At 37.7% G+C, this 24,313-nt stretch overlaps 1 protein-coding gene across 1 annotated transcript in view; it reads right to left on the reverse strand.

Moving 5' to 3' along the window:
- Positions 1-24,047, reverse strand: part of LOC108741814 — a 55,050-nt gene extending 31,003 nt beyond the window's left edge. The window contains exon 1 of the mRNA XM_018476749.1: positions 22,839-24,047. Coding sequence (XP_018332251.1) covers positions 22,839-23,643 — 805 coding nt within the window. The 5' untranslated portion in view covers positions 23,644-24,047. The remainder of the gene's footprint in view (positions 1-22,838) is intronic.
- Positions 24,048-24,313: the final 266 nt, after the last annotated feature.

Here is a 24,313-nt window from a genome sequence, read left to right on the forward strand (position 1 = left end):
AGGAGATCGGGCTGAAACTATAGCTACAAGCTATCCAAGGATGGTACTATAGAATGTCACCTCAAGGTAGGCCTAGTGGCGTCATCTCTTGGTTAGGCCGGAAACTTATCAATCCACCCTCGTAATAACACGACGCGGTAGCACTGCGATGACGCGACATCGTGCTACAAACAGCAGCTGATGTCTACCTGCTTTTTAATAATAACAACAAAAATAAGTCCTGACAATAACGATAGACATATCCAAGGACGTCATAAGTGGGTATTTGGGCGCCATGCGCTTTCTGTCGCCGACGGCTAAATGATTAAAAAAGTACTCCAAGGTCTTTATAAAATCAATATGGTTGAAAGAAGCAACTGCAGAACTACCAAAACATTAGATTTTTGTCTTTCTAGGTCTTTTACTAGTTTATTAATATTCCCAATTATTTAGTGCATCAACACACAAAATCAACTTTTGTTAACCGTCTAGCACAGTCTTAAGGGCACCGCATAACAGGAACATTCTTGCACATCGCACATAAGCGAAGTAGCTCGAGTGTCACCAGGTGTTAATTGAGCTTGTACTGTTTCTCATTAACGTTGAACAGGTGAGCGACGTGTACTTGTATATTACCTACAAGATACGTAGCAGCCAAATACGTACACTCGCATATATCTGGTATATATATCCGCTTTGTTAATGCAAGCATAAAGGCATTATCGCGACTTGTATCTGTTTTAGGTCGCACACCGACAAGGCGGGTCCCTATTTGATGAAGATAAGAAGCACCAAACATAAAACAGGCCCTAATGCGGTAGCCATGTTTGCTCAACAGTTTACGACACCCTCTCATGCCTTCTAATTGATGCTGCTGCTCGTTCCTGGCATGTAGAAGCGGCCCGGCAAGTTTCCTCGGGTAAATAAAATGTTTTACGCGTGTCTGTCTCTATACTTTTTTTTTATGTTGGTGTATATACCTAGATATGACGAGGCACACTTGGACCATATCATAAGGCCTTACTTCCCTTAATTCAGCTTCGTCTCAATAGCTTTCGTTAAACAGCTTGACTCGTAATATAGAAATGCAAAAAAATATCATTTATCAATTGAAAATGCGGCAAAGGCACTTTAGTCTAATACATAGACTAGAGTATGGTTAAATAAAATAATTCGAACATACATAATCCTAAAATGTAGTATCGTGCTACAGATGGCGTTTACTGCGCCATTTGTAGTATTTTCTAAAACGTAGAGTATGGTTGTTTTCCCTCAATTAAAATCGCTGGAAAAATCACGAATTTTTCTCGATTCCTTTTGAACAACATCTCGAGTCTGTTTGACTCTTCAACAATCTGAAAATCGAATGAGATACTTTCTCTGAAAGAAAACGATAAAACTATTGAAGAGCTCTTGGATTTGGTATAGATATTAGGTGCTGAATGAGTTTCTCACACACAAAATGTGAATGTAGTTGTGGTAAGTGGGCACAAGAAGCGAGTAGCTACTGCGATTCCGATCTGCCGATATAATACCGATATGTACGTGACCAATATTGGACCATCGCAGCCTTTTTCATCCATGCATGTGGTAGTCGTAATCAATCGCGAGCTTCCCCACACAGCGTTGAAATCGAAACATGGTAAATTACAGGGCGACCGCTACCGGCCGTTTTTATTACGATTATAATTAGGAGTCGGTTCTCTTGCATCCGCAGATGAAGAAACCCATCCTGCGGTTTACACGTGCTATTACATTAAATAAATTACGGTTTGCAACCATTTTTATCTACCGCGATGATCGTGTTGCAGGCCCGTTTGTGCATGTGATGCTTATAACTTCGGACGCGAGTAAACAGCTAAAGCACAAAAACGGCCCGGTTAATATGTCGGTAAACAAGATGTAATTTGTATTATGCCTACGTAATGTATCTTCGGAATGATTAGTCATTCTCCTATGTCGGTTATCAGCCAGTTTGTTTTTATGAAACATGCAAATAAAACTTTGAAATTACTAAATTACTACGTTCTGTACATCAACTGTAATTAAAAATCACATTATCTACTATTAGACTAACAGGTATACCAAAAAAAAACAGTTTTAATTCAATAAATTGTCAAATTCAAAGGCGTTAATCATGTAATTTGTCAAATCTCGCCTTGTTCTTATGCGCCTCCGGTTTCGTAGTCAACATTCTTGAAGTTTAAACGATTTAAGCGATTTGTCTGTCACAGGCAACTTTTCAAATTTGCCGCTTATTAACGAAGTGGGTCTTTTGTTTCGGCGTTCCATTGTTATCACGGAACGAGGTCCAAGCGTGCCATTTTTCATGTCGATGAGGCAGGCAATTGCCGCGCTGCTGTGAGAAATTGTTTCCGACACACTAATTGTTCTTGATTAAATTAATATTTCTTTTGTTCAGATATTGTGAGATAAAGGAAGGCACAGGTATAAAGAATGTACGCTAGTGTGCATGGTACGCATAAAATAGAGTCGTGCACAGAAAGAGCGTCAAGAAAATTAATGGAAAACGCTAGCTGTTTTGCCTTTAATTACTAAGTAAATAAAATTTGTTATGGAAATCCGAAATAATTATCTTTTACTAACACCTTGTTTTGCAAAAATTGTTCTTTAACGGCACGGCACTATCTCGGTATCTATCTTTCTATCATTAATCATCTCATGTCCGGCTAATTATGAGGGAAAATGGGGATCCGTGGTTTTAGGTTAATTGGAAAGGTAGGGTGGTGTTCTATTTAATTTAAGAAGAAAATTACTTCATATTCTTCAAAACTATTAGCATGACTTTCATCATTTAAAACAGAAAATATCAAAAGATATTTGTGTTTGTTGATCTTATTTGAAATGAGGGAAAACTGAACTTTATTTAAGGTCACAATAACGCATATTTTAGGCTACGGCTAGAAAGCGTTCATTATTTATTAATTAGATTCATTTGACATCTGACCATCTATATATTACGAGTAATAACTTTCGGTCGTAAGAACCTAACCCTTATCAAAGGTTTCGTGCTAAACCGTACAAAAAAGTCACTAATATGTACTCGTTATTGTCGCGTATAATGGTAATGTGCCTTGATTAATGAGAAAATTCACTATTTCGTAATACCCTAATAACACCTTCGAGAACCAAATCACTTGTGTTAGTAAATCAAATAGAAAAGCGTCATGCGACAATCCATTCTCGTTATTAGAAGGCTGACGTCTCCCAATTCCGAGCATATTTCAGGAGAAAATTCCTCCGCAAGATAATAAAAGACAAATGTATTTCAAAAATATAACGCAGAGAAAGACGACGAACTCCTAACAGAAGAAGGAAACAAACGAGAGGCACCCAAGTACACGCGAGATCTCAGATAATGTCGCAGGTTCAAACTTGCCAGGAAATGCGTCCATTTTCTTGTGAAAAAGGGGCGCGCGTGATGAATATTTTGGGCCACGTTGTACGTTGAATCAAAATCAAATCAACGATATATTATATACGATACGGTTCCAATTGTATTCACCTTCAAAGTAGCCCCCTTGTGATTGTAAACACCGATCCATAAAAGAAAAGCATTCTAAACGTAAGGTATTAATAACTACAGTACCGTCTGCGATTTAGCTTTCATCTCCCTTTCAACTTGATTTTCATTTTTGAGAGAGAGGACCTAAATCAAGCGAGATGGATCAGGTCATATTGTTTTTGGCCAAAATGCTATATAAGAAATGCAGTATGCGGTCTGATATTATCATAGTGAAAAACCAATTCGTTTCTGTGCGACATCAATAGACATACATTCCCTCAGCCTCTTCTGGACATCACGAAAAAAAAAAACTTTTGGGTGTTTCATTCCCACCAGCCAGTAATGCTGGTGGGCGGGCAGTCCCTCCGGACTACGTCGAAAGGTAGGGCGGAAGGCCTTCTTCAGCCTGCTTTCAGGAATCGTGGGAATGTGTGGGTGGTGGTTCCGGTGAGAAAGATGACGCGGACGAAATGAANGATTAATTGCCTTTTTCAAAGAGAATATTTAGTAGATAAGAAATATATTGATAGATTTTCATGGTTATTCTAACAAAATGTAGGATTCTATTTCCTAAGAATATTCTGCGAATTTTCTTTCCCTTTTAGATATTTTAAAAATTGGCGAAATAATTATATCGAGATAGTGGGCTTCTTCAGATGGTAGAAAACAGTCCCTATTCCTGCATGCCGAGAAATGAACAAAATTATTGATTCTCTATTCCTTGACCGCGGAAACAAAAAAAATGTAGAGTTCAGGCATAGAAATAAAGCTTGTTCGTTGAGTTTACAAGAACGAAGAACTTTTTCATAATGACTTTTAGTGTAATAGAGGTAGGTAGTTTGAGGCTATCGATTGTGTCGCTTAATTTAGACGAACTGCGGTGATCAGTGGAGCAATAAAACGCAGCCAAACAAACAAATAATCCGTAATCCAGATTAAGTTACTTGTCGTCGTAATGGTGACTTATTGGACGTGGGGCACTGCGGACTAGTAAATCACCACGTGTGTCCCTTTATACCTATATATCGTACAATGTCCAAATCTTACAGACAACCGACGGCAATCCACAAGACAAAACGCAAAAATTATCACTTTTGCGCAAAACCGACGTCAAAATAAATTAAAAATTAATTACTCNGCTGAAACTATAGCTACAAGCTATCCAAGGATGGTACTATAGAATGTCACCTCAAGGTAGGCCTAGTGGCGTCATCTCTTGGTTAGGCCGGAAACTTATCAATCCACCCTCGTAATAACACGACGCGGTAGCACTGCGATGACGCGACATCGTGCTACAAACAGCAGCTGATGTCTACCTGCTTTTTAATAATAACAACAAAAATAAGTCCTGACAATAACGATAGACATATCCAAGGACGTCATAAGTGGGTATTTGGGCGCCATGCGCTTTCTGTCGCCGACGGCTAAATGATTAAAAAAGTACTCCAAGGTCTTTATAAAATCAATATGGTTGAAAGAAGCAACTGCAGAACTACCAAAACATTAGATTTTTGTCTTTCTAGGTCTTTTACTAGTTTATTAATATTCCCAATTATTTAGTGCATCAACACACAAAATCAACTTTTGTTAACCGTCTAGCACAGTCTTAAGGGCACCGCATAACAGGAACATTCTTGCACATCGCACATAAGCGAAGTAGCTCGAGTGTCACCAGGTGTTAATTGAGCTTGTACTGTTTCTCATTAACGTTGAACAGGTGAGCGACGTGTACTTGTATATTACCTACAAGATACGTAGCAGCCAAATACGTACACTCGCATATATCTGGTATATATATCCGCTTTGTTAATGCAAGCATAAAGGCATTATCGCGACTTGTATCTGTTTTAGGTCGCACACCGACAAGGCGGGTCCCTATTTGATGAAGATAAGAAGCACCAAACATAAAACAGGCCCTAATGCGGTAGCCATGTTTGCTCAACAGTTTACGACACCCTCTCATGCCTTCTAATTGATGCTGCTGCTCGTTCCTGGCATGTAGAAGCGGCCCGGCAAGTTTCCTCGGGTAAATAAAATGTTTTACGCGTGTCTGTCTCTATACTTTTTTTTTATGTTGGTGTATATACCTAGATATGACGAGGCACACTTGGACCATATCATAAGGCCTTACTTCCCTTAATTCAGCTTCGTCTCAATAGCTTTCGTTAAACAGCTTGACTCGTAATATAGAAATGCAAAAAAATATCATTTATCAATTGAAAATGCGGCAAAGGCACTTTAGTCTAATACATAGACTAGAGTATGGTTAAATAAAATAATTCGAACATACATAATCCTAAAATGTAGTATCGTGCTACAGATGGCGTTTACTGCGCCATTTGTAGTATTTTCTAAAACGTAGAGTATGGTTGTTTTCCCTCAATTAAAATCGCTGGAAAAATCACGAATTTTTCTCGATTCCTTTTGAACAACATCTCGAGTCTGTTTGACTCTTCAACAATCTGAAAATCGAATGAGATACTTTCTCTGAAAGAAAACGATAAAACTATTGAAGAGCTCTTGGATTTGGTATAGATATTAGGTGCTGAATGAGTTTCTCACACACAAAATGTGAATGTAGTTGTGGTAAGTGGGCACAAGAAGCGAGTAGCTACTGCGATTCCGATCTGCCGATATAATACCGATATGTACGTGACCAATATTGGACCATCGCAGCCTTTTTCATCCATGCATGTGGTAGTCGTAATCAATCGCGAGCTTCCCCACACAGCGTTGAAATCGAAACATGGTAAATTACAGGGCGACCGCTACCGGCCGTTTTTATTACGATTATAATTAGGAGTCGGTTCTCTTGCATCCGCAGATGAAGAAACCCATCCTGCGGTTTACACGTGCTATTACATTAAATAAATTACGGTTTGCAACCATTTTTATCTACCGCGATGATCGTGTTGCAGGCCCGTTTGTGCATGTGATGCTTATAACTTCGGACGCGAGTAAACAGCTAAAGCACAAAAACGGCCCGGTTAATATGTCGGTAAACAAGATGTAATTTGTATTATGCCTACGTAATGTATCTTCGGAATGATTAGTCATTCTCCTATGTCGGTTATCAGCCAGTTTGTTTTTATGAAACATGCAAATAAAACTTTGAAATTACTAAATTACTACGTTCTGTACATCAACTGTAATTAAAAATCACATTATCTACTATTAGACTAACAGGTATACCAAAAAAAAACAGTTTTAATTCAATAAATTGTCAAATTCAAAGGCGTTAATCATGTAATTTGTCAAATCTCGCCTTGTTCTTATGCGCCTCCGGTTTCGTAGTCAACATTCTTGAAGTTTAAACGATTTAAGCGATTTGTCTGTCACAGGCAACTTTTCAAATTTGCCGCTTATTAACGAAGTGGGTCTTTTGTTTCGGCGTTCCATTGTTATCACGGAACGAGGTCCAAGCGTGCCATTTTTCATGTCGATGAGGCAGGCAATTGCCGCGCTGCTGTGAGAAATTGTTTCCGACACACTAATTGTTCTTGATTAAATTAATATTTCTTTTGTTCAGATATTGTGAGATAAAGGAAGGCACAGGTATAAAGAATGTACGCTAGTGTGCATGGTACGCATAAAATAGAGTCGTGCACAGAAAGAGCGTCAAGAAAATTAATGGAAAACGCTAGCTGTTTTGCCTTTAATTACTAAGTAAATAAAATTTGTTATGGAAATCCGAAATAATTATCTTTTACTAACACCTTGTTTTGCAAAAATTGTTCTTTAACGGCACGGCACTATCTCGGTATCTATCTTTCTATCATTAATCATCTCATGTCCGGCTAATTATGAGGGAAAATGGGGATCCGTGGTTTTAGGTTAATTGGAAAGGTAGGGTGGTGTTCTATTTAATTTAAGAAGAAAATTACTTCATATTCTTCAAAACTATTAGCATGACTTTCATCATTTAAAACAGAAAATATCAAAAGATATTTGTGTTTGTTGATCTTATTTGAAATGAGGGAAAACTGAACTTTATTTAAGGTCACAATAACGCATATTTTAGGCTACGGCTAGAAAGCGTTCATTATTTATTAATTAGATTCATTTGACATCTGACCATCTATATATTACGAGTAATAACTTTCGGTCGTAAGAACCTAACCCTTATCAAAGGTTTCGTGCTAAACCGTACAAAAAAGTCACTAATATGTACTCGTTATTGTCGCGTATAATGGTAATGTGCCTTGATTAATGAGAAAATTCACTATTTCGTAATACCCTAATAACACCTTCGAGAACCAAATCACTTGTGTTAGTAAATCAAATAGAAAAGCGTCATGCGACAATCCATTCTCGTTATTAGAAGGCTGACGTCTCCCAATTCCGAGCATATTTCAGGAGAAAATTCCTCCGCAAGATAATAAAAGACAAATGTATTTCAAAAATATAACGCAGAGAAAGACGACGAACTCCTAACAGAAGAAGGAAACAAACGAGAGGCACCCAAGTACACGCGAGATCTCAGATAATGTCGCAGGTTCAAACTTGCCAGGAAATGCGTCCATTTTCTTGTGAAAAAGGGGCGCGCGTGATGAATATTTTGGGCCACGTTGTACGTTGAATCAAAATCAAATCAACGATATATTATATACGATACGGTTCCAATTGTATTCACCTTCAAAGTAGCCCCCTTGTGATTGTAAACACCGATCCATAAAAGAAAAGCATTCTAAACGTAAGGTATTAATAACTACAGTACCGTCTGCGATTTAGCTTTCATCTCCCTTTCAACTTGATTTTCATTTTTGAGAGAGAGGACCTAAATCAAGCGAGATGGATCAGGTCATATTGTTTTTGGCCAAAATGCTATATAAGAAATGCAGTATGCGGTCTGATATTATCATAGTGAAAAACCAATTCGTTTCTGTGCGACATCAATAGACATACATTCCCTCAGCCTCTTCTGGACATCACGAAAAAAAAAAACTTTTGGGTGTTTCATTCCCACCAGCCAGTAATGCTGGTGGGCGGGCAGTCCCTCCGGACTACGTCGAAAGGTAGGGCGGAAGGCCTTCTTCAGCCTGCTTTCAGGAATCGTGGGAATGTGTGGGTGGTGGTTCCGGTGAGAAAGATGACGCGGACGAAATGAAGACAGAAGAGAATGAAAGATTACCTGTGGAATATTACTGTCCCAGCATTTGACTAAGTGATTCAAGGAAACCACAGAAAAACTTGGACCAAGGCAGACAGACCCGGAATCGAACCGGCGTCCTCCCGAATGCTAAGCAATGGTCTAAACCTTATAGGTCATGCCGCTCGGTAATGGACATCACGATAGGAGTCCACGTTAATAGTTTTACCCGTAGGTACGAAATCTTTGTGAATAATAATCTTTTCAATGTTGAGGAAACAGATTAAAGTATCATTAGATTGTTGCTTTTGTACGCCGGTTTCGAATTTAATGTCGTCATTTTCCCTTACACACTTTTACTGTAGAGTCATCAAATTGGGTCGATTTTGTTACACATTTAAAAATACAAAAAATTAAAAATTCAATTTTGTCCTCATTTAACGACATCTCAGGAGATCGTGGACCTGAATTAAACCGTGAACCAGTTATTTTACCGTTCAGCGTCACATTATTCAGTATTTTCGTAATTTAGCGGAACATACAGCGAAGAAATGATCCAAGAGAATCGGTTAACATTGTAGTTGCATACTGTCGGGCAAAGAACAATCAAAAAGCTTACGTTATGCACCCAATTCAGCAGAACTGAAAACCGCAACACTCATTAGGCAATGCGAACGTGGCCTGGCAGCAATACCGCGACGGTGGTGGGCATCATCTTCGTTATTATTTTACTCGACCCGGTGCGGCGGTGTCAAAAAGAACCAGCAAAGTCCGGCGCTCTAGGTATAACATTCGCGGGAAATAAAGAAGAAAAGAACTGTAAGAGAAACGGGCGAACGAGAAGGACGAAAACAGGAAGGTGGGGGAGTTTTACGGCCCAGAGATTTATTCTCAGCCAAGAGAGCTGGTTTATATAATCTTTATGAGTATCCGCGGACCTATTAATCGACATTATTAGAAACACTTTAGCCGCTTTGTCGGCGACTCTAATGCGCGACTTGGGATTAAACGAGATGCCGCCAAACACGCTAAAAATTTCGGCCAACAAAAAAATCCAACGTTTCATTACACCTACTATGATTATGGCCACAATTCTTACAAATATATGATTACCATGAGGATGAATTGAAATGTAGTCATAAAGACAATAATAAGGACTAAACGTTACATATAACAATCAAGAAGTACAATATTCGTTTACCAAAAAAAATGTACTTATACATGGGGTACCACCATATGAAAATGGACGCTTGCTGAAAACAGCAATTTCATTTATAAAGTAACTATATTTTAATATTCAATTTTGACTGTAATTTATATCATGCGACGATCAGTACGATATTTACTGTTTCAAACTTAATTATTATTATACTTTAGATCTTTGTGAATTTACTAGAATCTCTTCGTAAAAGAGCACACACTGAATTAAGGCAGAGAAACGTAAATTCCGTACCGTGTTAGCACTTCAGTATTAATTCCGTCTGGAAGATTTTTATAACCATACGAAGATAAATTCCGTCCGATGTAGTTCACTAAAAGTTAAAGTAAAACTTTACGGTAAGAAAAGACAAGTAAAGTGAGTGTTATTTTGATCATGTCCTTTATTCCGTTTCCAGGAATGTTCTTACCTACTCCTGACAGAGAGCAATTAGGATAGAATTTACACCATCCCGATTAGGATATTCCTTGACGGATGGTAGTAACCTTACGTTACATTTCTAATGTAACTTGAGCACAATCTAACTCTTTCTTGCCTGAGAAGGTGTTCTACCAAACCTATCTCGACTATTTCTTATTGACTTCTATAGCATCTACCCCTTCTCTACCTCATCAATTTTTGTTCGTGTTCAATATCAAAATCTTCTTCATCTGTTAAATATTGTTTTTTGTCAAAACCTGGACGAAAATTTTGTCATTAGATTCTTATTAAATTTCAAAATCTATAAGCCTACTTTATTCCACCCTGTAAACAGATATGGATAACTTCAAAAGGTGCAAGAATTTCAGGCAAATTTCGGTTCCCTTTTATGACAAAGGTTTTGTAAAAATTTGCAACAAGGTAATAAAACTTACCTGTCCTATAATGCGGCATATTATACAAGGCATTAGATGGTCATTTTAAAATTTTATGACCTACAGTCGGAAGATCTATTATTGAAAGGTCCTCACCACAACAACATATTTGTCTTTCGAACAGATAGATCTTTTACAATTTTAAAACTATTTTAAGCTACAAAAATACCTTGTTTCAAAACTGAGATTTTAGTACTATTATTATTATAGGTATAGGGTACCTATAAGCAGGTAAACCATTTTATATTGTCTCCACTTAGTTTTTTTTTTTTTCGCTATCGCTAACCTCAGACTTTCTAAGAACAATAGGTTCTTAATTTAATTTCAAAATCAATCGCCACTTCGCAATACACATTTGCTAACTGCTACAGTAACTTGATGTGATACTTTCTGCTATTTTTTCAGCATAGAAAAACCGCAAAAATGATTCAATTACATGTAGGTATTAAGCAAAAACTATACTAGCAACCGTGGCTCATGATGGATTTATTGATGTCACAATTCCGAGAGCAGGTACGTGATTTTTAAATTTTCGTTGGTCACATGATGTCTCAATCATTTCTGCATTTTTGGGCAATCAAATCAGCGCGGGTAACAATAAAGACCAACATAGAAAATAAATTTTTCGCTTTTCACAACTTCGATTATAGATTTATATTGCAATACAACTTATATAAATTCTATTGCGAATCGCAGCAATTTGTAAGCGTTATTATTAGTCTATTATTCTATAATGAACCTGTTATACGAAATAGCAACAAATTGGTTGTGTTTAATAGAGAGACAAACGCACAAAAGTTAGGTATTTATGTGTAGGTATCTGGTACTATTATACCTATATGTATAATTAAGCATGACAAATTATTCGTTATGGTTTTTCTGATATGGTTTGCAGGTTCATGAAGAAATTGAAAGTGTGCTTCTACTTTACTTGTTATACAACGAAATGACAGACAAGAAAATGTCAACAAGTTTTTACTTTATCGTTATGGCGCGTGGTGAAACAGAAATTGCGAATCTGATTACTTGGCTATTTTAACTTCGATATACAGAGCTTTTATATAATACGCTAATATAAGTTTTTTTAGGTGACGACCAAATCACACTGAATGGGTACTTATGTAGATATATTAAAATTTTATCACAAAACTAACACGTAATAAACAAGACATTAATCGAATACTTAACTAATCCCAAACGTCAGAGCTCAATTTTTTCAAATCTTTTCGAAATTACTCAATTTTTGTACGCAAACAATCAGGCAGACAATTTTGTTGGAAATATAAAACACTATTCATTGACCTCTACTGCAAATATTATAACCGCATTAAGCCCAATCTTTCTTGTTCTATATTAATAATAACACGAAGGAGACACCTACATAGCACATTTTGTTTCTTTAGTAACTAAATATAGAATTTGATGAGCGTGTATGGAATAAATTAATTTTTTCGACCACCACTTTCTAAAAATATCTGCTATGTCTCTGAAAACTGCCCAAAACTAATCCAATTCTCAAAATATTTATAACAACGTAAAAACTCCTCAAAAGCTCTACCTAAATTGAATTTATTGGACTGAAGGGAAGGTGGTTGGTTGCACGAATTTCCCCAAATAGCAATATTTCAAAGACGATTCCTGATGATTGTATGTAATAATAGAATATTCCTTGGTGCTGTACTTAACTCGCCACTGGTGTATAGGTAATTACTTGTGGAGTTCATCATCAATTCCCTTAATCTTTTTTTATAATGGAAGTCCCAGTCCCAGCTGCAACCACAAACTCCCAAAGCTATTTCAATCGTTTATAGATACTTCGTAATGTATAGTGACTGTATTATAACAGATACAGAAATACGGCCTTCCGTTTCGTGTTTTGATATCATTAACGACTATTCAGACGGACCCAATAGATTGAATTCGAGTTCCAAATCAAGCTGCAAATTGATTCGATTCGAAAAAGAGACACTGATCCACAAATTTGATGGTGCGGAACGCAAAACGCAGACGACACCTTCAAGCTCGTGTGCATCGCCGAGCAATTCCAACACGACATACAGGGTGTGTATATTTGTGATGGCAATTTAGAAAAAACTTTAAGAGTCAACAGCAATATTATTGAAAGAATCAGTTATCATATCTGCAGTGTTCACCAGCTCTAACTCACAATGTAGAAAGCTTTAAGTCAAATCATTTCAAATCATCGTTCAATCAAGAAAAGGATCTGCCAAGTGTTCTCATTTTTGGTGACAATTTAGAAACAATATTTCACCCAACAGCAGCAAGCTTTTGAAACACATAACTACGTCTAATCAACATATTTGAAGTAGTAGTAGTAGTAACAGCACCACAATGTAGGGGATGTAAAAACGTGTGCACAAAAAGTCCTCCAATTAACGAGCCGTCAATGACTGAAAACATCGCGTATCTTATCGGTTTTCGTCGAAACACGCATACCTATTCGTGACCTTCGCAAACAGCTGATACGTAGACAAGTCAATTGTACGTAATGATGAGTAATAATATGCATTCGTTAGTAAACTTGGAAATACCAAGCAGAAACCAATGGTGGTGGTCACACATGGACGATGAAGTGGGAATACACTGGCGGTATCACGCGAATACGCTTCATCGTCATCATTGCCGGAGCATTAGGGCTTTCGGTAACGTCACTACCCTCATGTTTATGTATATCACTGGGTGGTGTGAGATGGCTCATTCTATTTCTTTTTCATGTATCTTCTTTTCCTTTAGTTTTTCCGAAGTACTCACAGATCAGACATGGAGTATATGTATATACATATATTTTTGAAGCCAGTATGGCGTCGTTACATATGACTATTATCTACTACAAACGTAGGAATAAAAGAAACACGCCTACTGAGGCTAATAGAAGAGAATAAAGAAGCTTATTATCGTCCATTATCCATTCAAATAGGGACATAATTTGTAGACAATTTCCTAATACTACCCTATCCACTTTTCTTCTATAGATACTTTAGAATATTATGTCGCATCGATTTTACGTTTTTAACAAGCAGGTATTTTTTGCCAAGTAAAAACGCCTTCACCACGCGACTAAAAGTACCCGATGCTCTCCGGTCAATTGCAGGTTATTCTATTCAACAAAAGCCGACATTTGACTGTTGGCAAATGAACAATCACTTAACCTCAACCATGATAATAAGTACCATTACATTATAGGTAAGTATACCGTGTACCTACCACGTCTGTACCACGGGGTGGCGTGGTAAAAACAATTTGCGACGAAGAAATACTATTAACTGCCATGCAACAAATAGCTACGAAACAGTATGTGATTGTGGTTGTAACAATTCCTTTGACAAAACTCAATTACTACCGGCAGGGGCGCAACATGCACTCCTTCTGATTGCAGGGCTAAGAAAAATAAATGATAAAGGAATAGAAGTTCAATAAATTTGAAGCTTTTGAGGTGTTATTTCGCTTTGTTTAATTGATTCTGGGAATTCGGTTAGTTCAGGTGATATTCTCAGAATTTCAAAATCAAATTAAGAATTTCTCCTCGTGAGACAAATAAAAAGACAAAATACTGCCAAAGAAGTGTATAATTTCTGTTATACCAAATAAAGGATGATCATGACAGTAGTTATCACGTGGGCAATGACCGATATTTCGCTTATTCCGGAGGTTATCTTTAAACCTCTTCGCCGTCCCGTTAGTACGCCAATGATTTTATTGGCATTTTAACGTCCAGGTACCGATTGCATTGTACAGTGAAGTGACAATTCCCGTAACTACTGCCATTAGTGACACGAATTGTTCGTTCGCTATTTGATTGTAAAAGACGTGGCATAAGCTTTTCGCATGCAGGTTCGTGAGGCACGCGGCGCTTATGCGGCGCAACGGCTCCTAAATCGATCCCATGACCGATCGTTTCGGACTAGAATTATTTTAATATCTACGGGCAAGTACAGCGACTGAGCGACTCGACTCAGTCGTCGTACCTACCTTCCTTTACGTAGAAAAATCCAAGTCCGAACATCGCTATTATTATTTTACCATTAACTTTACTCAGCGCGACAAGTTAACAGCGGCTTACACAAGAGGCAATTTGGCTTTCCTATAAGAAGTAGCGAGCACCACGACGATTAGAGACTGAAATTGAGAGATCAAAGGTTAAAATTACCCCCTATCATGACCCGAATCACACCAAATCAGATTTGAAAAAAAATGCTAGAAAGATGGTATCTTCGTGTAATAAATCAATATCGAAACCAATGGTAAATAAACTGAACTGATGCTGTTCTTCTTCGGGTCTAAAAGTCGTCATCGGTTGGAGTTGCTTCCTGACGTTTCGCTACCTTGAAGTGGTGATCTTCTTCAAAGATGCTTCCATCTCGAATGCTGGATGAGGATGTGGTCCTCAGAAGAAGCTCGCCATTCGTGTTGCGAAACGTTGGAAAGCAACTAGAACCGACGCCTGCTTTAGACCAGAATAAAATCAGCATCAGTTCATTTATTGGTAGCGAAAGGCTTTACCGAACATAGAAAATCAGGGCTGACAGGTGAATTTCTTGTTTTTCATCGTTTCTCATTAATTATTAATTTACTGTGTGTCACGTTAAAGCGCGTATACTGTACTTGACCTGCATTATTAAATTTTATATCAAAGGCATTCATTTAACGATAAAACTGCTTGATCCTCGTTCCTTCCTTCAGGGCCGGTCTGATTATGATTGTCGACATGTGACTGACTGACTTTTGAATCCCTACAAAACACGATGCTGGCAGTTTAGCGGTAGAATTAACCGTTTCCTTTAGGGTGCCTTATAAACAGCATCATTCTTCCAGATACACTTACGACGAGAGTCCGCGCTCCCTCGAGCACCGCGTTCGCGTGATCACTTCTTATCATTGCATAAACGCAAAGGATAATGAGCGCTCGTCGTAATCAACGCAAGGAAAACGGCAAGATTTTCTTGCATTAATGGCTTATATATTTATATATACGATAAAGATATCTCGTCAATCACGCGAATGGTGTGTTCTTTACTTCTTGTTACATTGGTACGACTTAATATGCGGTAGTCGATAATGTTAACAACCGGTTATTTATGAATATTTAGCTCAAGTAATGTAATCCTGAAGACCTCACATTCTGAGTCGATTAATTCTATGACTAACACCTTCTATCTCCGATTATTTTTCGTTAAATTATTCGACATACCATTTGGCCAAGTAAGTAGTCAGTCAAAGAGTCCAAAAAAGTCGGAAATTGGTTAAAAGTAGAATAAAAATAAAGTCTGATACTAAATTTTCCTCAAAGGTGACACAACTGCAAAGAAATAAGTCCGAAGGAGGCAAACGTACACTAAAAATAAAGTCTGATGCTATATCTTCCTTGAATAATCCTTAAAGATGGCACAACTGCAAAGGATTTAGTTCAAAGTAATTGAGTCAAGGTAGAATCAAAATAAAAAGTCTGATACTACATTGTCCTTGAGGAATCCTAGAAATTGATACAACTTCAAAGGAATGGGGGTTCTCCTATTTCATTTTTTAATTGTGAAACTTCCCACGAACCAAAATATGTGTTTGGATTCCACAAAGCAATATGCCTTCCTAGGGATAGATACTCGATCAGTTTTTCTTTAGTTTTAAAATTTTGAACTTCAATGCTATGCATTTTAATTACGATTTTCAAAGAAATTCTTTCACTACTGTCAATTACAGTTTTATGAAACATACATTTATGACATGTCCTTTTTCACATTTTTTAACGCATTTCTAAATATCAAATCAATTTAAAATATATCGGCAAGCAATCGAGAGGAATTAAAAACCGGATTTTGAACATCAACGGGATACAACTTGCCTGTCACTTTTCTCAATTCATAACCGACATTTTTCGAAGGGAAGGAAAAGACGTTCAAGCCAAACGATACATGTAGATACGTTTGGGACTTATTAATGCGAACGTATTATTAGTTAGTTACCTGAGTGTGGCAAATTACATCTGAGCTCGCGGCACAGTAATGGGCGATTTAAAATTTAATGATTCGCATCTAAGGAGATGCCTTTCAACTTGCGCCGTATCATTCCGTACGGTCTACACTATACCACCCGCGAGAAAACATTTTGCAGTTACACGTCGTTTATAACATCATGACCCTGTTTATAGTTCCTATACGATGCGGAAGAACCACATATATTTTACAAATACATGTGTATATTAAGTAGAAATCCAATTCCGATTCAAACATTGAGCATAATAAATAATTGAAACTCATCAAGCGTACCTATAGGTTCGCAAACGGCTGAAAAATTGCGAATATTAATTTCAAGTGATTCAACAACCATTGGTGGTTTCTAATCTTTGCTAAACGGCAGCGGCCGTTGATGATACACAAACGGTAATCCGACGTTTCGTCATCATCACCATCACCATCATACGATTGTCAGTCCTAAGACTAGATGACATGATCTCCACGACTTCTTATCCTGAGCTAATCTTTGCATTTCCCAAAAACTAGAACATCCCACATCCTTGACTATTTGTGAACAGTAATCGATTAGATCTACCTCTTCTCCTCCTAACTCCTGTTTTTTCCTCTAATATGTCTCTGACTAGACCTTCATGCCTGACAAGGTGTTCTACCAACCTATCTCGCCTATCTCTTATTTACTTCCACACAGTCCACTGTTCTCCTATTCTTTCTAATATTTCTTCATTTCTAACCTTCTGTATCCACGGTATCCTCACCATTCATATGTAACACCACATTTCAAACGCTTCCAACCCTCTGTTTTCCGCCGCATTCCTGACATATACCTTTATGGTTACATACAAAATATTCAGTTAGGATAGGGATACATATATAGAATTTGTCGAATATTCAAAATTTTGACTCGACTGTTCCCAATAACTTTCTCATCTACAGTAAACAATAGCTTATAGTATAACAAACAATTTACTCCAGTCTATTAATTTCGTCCCATGCAACCATGAACCTTTTTTTACATAGCATAAACGAATTGTTTTAATAATGAAATCGAAATATTACAAAGCCATGAATATTATCTGTAACATGGATGGTCATTCTTTCCGAATATTTGGGTTAAGTTTGACATGATTTTTTGAACGCTTTAAAATCTTTTTAATGGCAAAATTTGCGAGCTTTCGAATCACACTGACAATCAATAAATAATTGTCCATGAAAAAGAGAGTGACGAACAGTTACATTCTTCATTCTTTTATTTCAGTAGGAGTATGGAAAGAAATGACCGTTGAAGTGAATATTTATAAAAGTACGAAATTATTTCAGTAAAAGTCGAATCACTTTCTAAAAGCATCTTAACCTTCTGCATCTTATCAGTTTTGTATCATATATTATAAATTTCTGTAAGTATTAATTATGTAGGTACATATAAAAACTGTATCCAGTCTATCCGGCTGTATCTCTTTATCTTATCTGTATCTTAATTAATTTACTAATTTTGTTTCCTAATTTCGAACATTCCAATCGCAACAAGATTTCAAAGGCTGAGAGATAAGACGACATGTACCTACAGCGAAGCTAAGCACATCAGTACAGCCTGGGAAATCCCTACGCGATCTCGAGTACATGAGAAGAAAATTGTTAAAGCACCATTCGTTACATCTTTAGGATTGTATTCCCTGATTTTACAATTTTATATATTTTTCCAATATATTTTGTAATTAACAACTTTGCCGCCTCTTTAATTCTTACGTGAACAATTCAATGTATGTTAATTTAAGCGTATGAGCTATGCAAAATATTCGGTTTAATAAGATGTATTTTACTATGCCAAATTTTATATATTCTGTGCCGCGTAACTTCTGCAAAAATCGTCTGTGACAGCCGTTTAAAAACCTGCATCCAACATCCTTAAGAGATGAAAAAAATTACAGTATAATGCCGCCAGTGACATATGTAAAACAGAGATTAGAGCGAGCAAGAAGCTCCCTCCTTGTCGTTTTCGATTTAATCGCGTCACATAATTAAGAGGCATCATCATCAGCGGCACGTCCAGCAGCAACGAGAAGTATTTTGAACGTGTCTTGTCCGATCGTGTAAAACGAGAGCTTCTTACAAGACTGAAGAATGCGATTAGGGGGCTCTTCTCTGTGCTCTTCACAATAATAATGCCACATCTTCTCTCATCTGACTGTTACACACCTACGTCCGCATATTATACGTAGATAGACAATGACACAAAATGCACAAGCGATTAATTCATTATTCGACGTTTAAGAAATAATTAAACGCTTGTAGAAATGTAATTAGCAATTAGAAACACTTGCATACTAAAGTGAATAAAGTGAGGGGGTTGCTTAATAATGGATAATACTTAATTAAACTTTGAAACATGAACAATTTGTAATGTTGTTCGAAAGGCCGATTTCTAATTAAAAGATACGCTTGAACAAATGCAATTATAAAAACATCCTAAGTACATGTCTCCCTATACAAGAGGGTGAATACGCATCACATCAGAGGTATATATAACTAATATAGGTACACCAATGGCGAGTTCAGTGTATTCAGTCAGAACTAACGATTTTACGTTTTCAGTTATCGGGGGTTGTAGTAATGTAACATAAGGATGTTGTGATTAGCCATCCGCTAACTTTGTCAAAAGCAACCCTATCATGGAAGCGTTTCTTGAAAATTTCCAAGGGTTAAACAGACCTATCAATTAAGTAAAAGAGCATTTTGATATGAAAAGGATAACGTTACTAATGTATCCTTAAAGTTGCGTTGCCCATATAGGTTTAGGCTTGTTCGCCATTGAAAATTTAATTATTTATTTTAAAAACCTTTGGACGCGCGTTGTACGCACTCCTTCGGGATTTAATTGCCTTCCATACGATAAGGATCATTGTTCCATAAACCTAATACATACAGACACACACGTCAGCTTTTGACCTCCTCCTCACTCTGCCTCTATCGATTCATTCGATCTCTAAGCGGTTTTTTTTTTTTAATTTCAGCTATTAATAAATAACTTCACACACAGATCTCGAGTGCAATTCGATTAAACCGAAACGCGTTTCCTCCGGTAGGTATTATATCGGAAAAGAAGAAGATGGTCGTCGTTGAGACTGTGATCATACCACTTGAAGACGTTAATGAGTATCGCGGCTAAAAAGTTTAATCACATTCTAATTGGCCCGGCATTTCAGACTGTGAACGTGCCCGTTTGGCAACAGGGCGAGTCGTCCGTTCCAAGACGAAACGGCCGTCACAGTCTGAACGCGCGCAGGTATTTTTTGACTTCAAAGAGGCCGCAACAGCCTCTGGCGACGGTTTACACTAATTGGAGGCTCAAGACGGTCAAAGGAGCCGCTGGAACTTAGTATTGAGCGCTGCGCAGCTAATTGAGTGACCAACAACTTTATAGCCTACATCGTTCTCTACTCGCAACACGTTGCCGTACGCAAGAAAAAGGAATCGATGTGAAGAACTTTTCTTCCTTGAGCTTTAAAGCTCATTAACTCTTCCCAATCGATCCTAATCCAATAAGGAACAAATTAGTATAAATGCTCAAGGAAAATGCTTTAACATTTACTAAAAACCTTGTGACATCAACATGATTAGTAATTTGGATACCTCGGCGGGATTTTAAGGATAACTAGAAAAAAGTCACTACAGGTCTTCTGGCCTGTGCCCTAAATATAAATTTAAAATTCTTATTTGTCAAATGCAAGGATTACTACACAAATATCTGAAGGATTCCCTAAACCTCCCAGAAATAGCTGCCTATCTCATGAGATCATCATCATAAGGTCGTCAGTCATAAGACTGGTTGGACACGCACGCACCTCCACGCTTTTCTATCCTGAGCTAATCTTCCCTAAAACTAGAACAACCCACATCCTTAACTATTTGCGAACAGTAATCTAATCTAGGTCTACCTCTACCCCTCCTAACTCCTACTTCTGCCTCCAATATGTCTCTGGTCAGGTTTCTAAGGATAATTGTAGTTCAGATTCCATGACCCATTCAATGACACTCACCCCGAAATGAAAATCGTTTATTTCTTATAAAACGAATACAGGAATAGGAAGGATAACGAACATAATTGTCTAGATCATGTATACCAACCGTGGAATAAAATCCAAGCATCGTCTCCTAAATGAAACATGTCATTCAAATTCTGATAACCTTAAGTATTAAGTGAATTATAAATGACCCAAAAGAAGTAAGGTAAAGGATGTTCATGAAGTGTTTCCACTTATAGACCTTTTGAGTCGACGTCATATCCTCGAAGTTTCGTTAACGNTCACAGTCTCTCAGTTATTGCCTAGGTGTTTTTATGGATCTCTCACAGTCTCTGTATGAGAGACTCGAACGATAAAATTGTTAATTCAGAGATTCGAGTATCTCACAGAGAGACTGAATGAATAAAACTGAAAAATTGAGATACTCGAGTCTCTCGTAGAAAGACTGGGATCTCTGTAATATGTTGAACTTTTAATTTTAATGTTAACCATGTCTATCGAGACACCACTTATTGAGAGATTCGAGTCTCTCTTTAAAGAGACGCTAAACAGATTTTTTGAGAGTTTCTCGACAGTTTCTCTCAGCGATGAGAGACGGAAACTCGAGTCTTGCTTTCAGAGACTCTCAGAGACTGAACATTTTTATCTCGGGAACACATAACGACCTAGTACTTATTTATCGAAAATTTATCTTATCAATTATCTTTTTTTTTATTGTATCATTTTCACACTGTTTCGGAATTAGTTGTAGCTAATTAATTAAGTCATTACTAAAGTTGCACTCTTCTTGTATTGTAACGATTTCAAGAGTTTACCTATTCTAATTAGCTCTACAAGCTTTTAAGAAAATACACCGGAGCAGCCAATAAAAACAACATCTGTTGTAACTCGTATACCGCAATCAAACAATAAATTAACGATCTAGTCGGTTTAACTGAATAATTTATTAATTAATCGCGCCGCAGCCCAATTCTCGCTCAATTAGACGTTTGATGTTAGAAGAGTACACCAAAAAAAAAACAACATAGCCGCCGGTGATGATCCTTTACAGTTGACATACACACACACACACGCATACCTACATTTGCAGTTATTACAAACCTAATACTAATCTGTCGTAAGAAGAAATGTCTTTTTGGAATTACGATTCAAATAAAAACCTGTTATTTCATTTGAATTTTGTCGAATACAAGAAGCGTATTTTTTATCTTCTTCTTCTTAGCGAACGCGCTTCACTCGTCCTCTCTCAATTTCTTACTTTTTCTCTCTGTCAGACGTCCGCTTTGAAGTGAGACCGCGATTTGTTTTGCATGAACGAGAAGCGACAAAGGCACAGCGATCTAATTCAATCTAACCCATAATTAAACAGGTGCTATCGCCTTTTGACAGTTTGTTCATCGGCTTTTTATAAGGACCACTGATCTCTGTATGGACTCTTAACTACAATGGACTCAGTTCGCTGCTCATGTCTGATTAAAATTTCGTAGGTAGGACGCGGCTAAATAAGTTACTTTTTACGCATAGGTCGAGCCCAAGCCAACTAGCTTTAAAGCACACATAATAGTCGAATATAAGTCTAGTGAGATGGAAAAAATTTGCGAACAAACAACTTTACACTATTAAATGTGGAAACCCATAAAGACGCCCGCTATAAAATTGAATAATTTCATATCGCAGTGACAGCTTTTTGCCGTTATATAAGCACAGCAAGCGTAGGCAGCCGATTAATAGGTGCAATATTTAGCAACTCATATTTCAGAAATTATATAATTACTTTAATGGCTGAAATTTGTTATCCAAAAAAATTAATTAAACACTTCGTTTTTGAATCCACACAATTTGTAAATCGATGATAATAATTGCCAAAATCCATAGCATCTTGGAAAGCTAAACGTTTATCTAATTTTATCCATTCACTTCTTACCCTGTGTAATGCACAACAATGGAGAAAAAGGATAACGCAATGTCAGAACAGCAGCAAAAGGCATGTTTATTTTCGCAATAGAAGACTGAAAATAAGACCCTTGTCCTCCGTGGAGTATGGAGCCTTATTATTAATTTTACATTTTACATCAGGATTATGTTCAAATTCCATTTGATATTTAAAATCATTCTTCCAATAATCAGTCAAAAATTGTTAATTTTATTGTAGTGTGTCCTACCTTGATTTCCTTCTGCAGAGTTGGAATCGAAGGTTTTGCTGGTCATTTGGAACAGGGCGTCTAAAGGTGTAGCACCGGGTTGTTTTCCATTATGTACCTGCTGTTTTTGTCTATGTAAAGCAGTGCTGGTTACAATGTCCGGCGAGCAACAGTCCGAAGTAACACTAGAAGACCTATCACTACCAGTTTCTGAGGTATAACTCAAATTAAATCCGAACTCAGGCCTCAACAGAGCCAACTGTTGAGCCTTCAAATGTCTATGAAACCTTTCCAAACTTTGCTGCGCTTCTAACTCGGGATCCAAGTCCCACGGTCTTACAATTCGTACATTCTGCTGAGCTTTGGAAGGTTTATGGTTCAGGATGTCGATGATGGAGAAACTTTTAACACCTTCGGAACGCTCCTGGACTTCTATAGTGGGCGATAACCGTCTTTCTGATGCAATGTGGACCATTTTCAGCTTCTTCAAGGGCTTAAAGTAGTCTTCGCTTTCAGGTTCCCCACATCTACAGTTTTCCGATCGGCAAATTGTCGTGGAAGTAGTCGACGGCGACGTGAGGAACGCTGGACTCGGTTCTCGTGAATTGGAGTACCTTTTGGGCGACTGCAAAGCAGGACTTGGGCAGCCGACGCTTATTTCGTCGTCCGAAACGTACTTTGATGTATCAACAACACAATGATGGCTTTGGGATTCCACAATCGTAGGGCTTCCGGAACGTGAAGACACAGGGCTTTCGTTGTACTTTGAAACTATGTACGGTGACATATCTTTAGGAGATGTTGAACCGAATGAAGTATCTTGCATTTTACTTTAACTTTCCGGGCGTGAAATAATGTCCTTAAAATTTTATTCGAGTTCTTCCATTTCTCCTGCGGATTTTGCAGGAGATGTGTGCACTTCTCGGTTACTCACCAATTTCGGGTTTGATTTGCCAAGGATTTCGGCTCTGACTGGCGATAGTGAAAGGTCCTTTTTGGCAGTTCCTTTTTAATTATCTTCTTCAATATGAAGAACTGTTACTTGCAGCTGTTTCACTTCACTAACAAGCAAATACTATCACTTTCACTGGGACCTTAGCAACATCTGACAAGGTCCTTCGTTCTTCCAGTTAATATGACCGATTATCCTTTCAGCAACCGACCATACAACCGTTTTCAAAAGCTTGATTTCAGAAACCGATTAACAGCTGTCAAGAGTATCACGTTCAGTTGTTTCGTTACTTAACTGGTCCGGATAACGAGTGAAGAATCGGCTGTATCCTGATGGAGTGGCAAGAGTGACGGTGGCTCCTCCTAGCGAGGCGTGACTCCGTCAGGACGCCCATTCATGAAGGTGTCAGAAATTGGCCGTCGACGATGAAAAAAAACGACGTCCAAACTGACGTCGCGTTCCTATTGGTGCGGCTGCAGGATAGGTCTCCTTTGAACTTTGCCGCCGGCCCACCAATAATAGAAGGTTTGAAACGAATGCAGCC

This window comes from Agrilus planipennis, unplaced genomic scaffold (genome assembly GCF_000699045.2).
Source record: "Agrilus planipennis isolate EAB-ADULT unplaced genomic scaffold, Apla_2.0 scaffold7, whole genome shotgun sequence".
In the NCBI taxonomy this organism is placed as follows: domain Eukaryota; kingdom Metazoa; phylum Arthropoda; class Insecta; order Coleoptera; family Buprestidae; genus Agrilus; species Agrilus planipennis.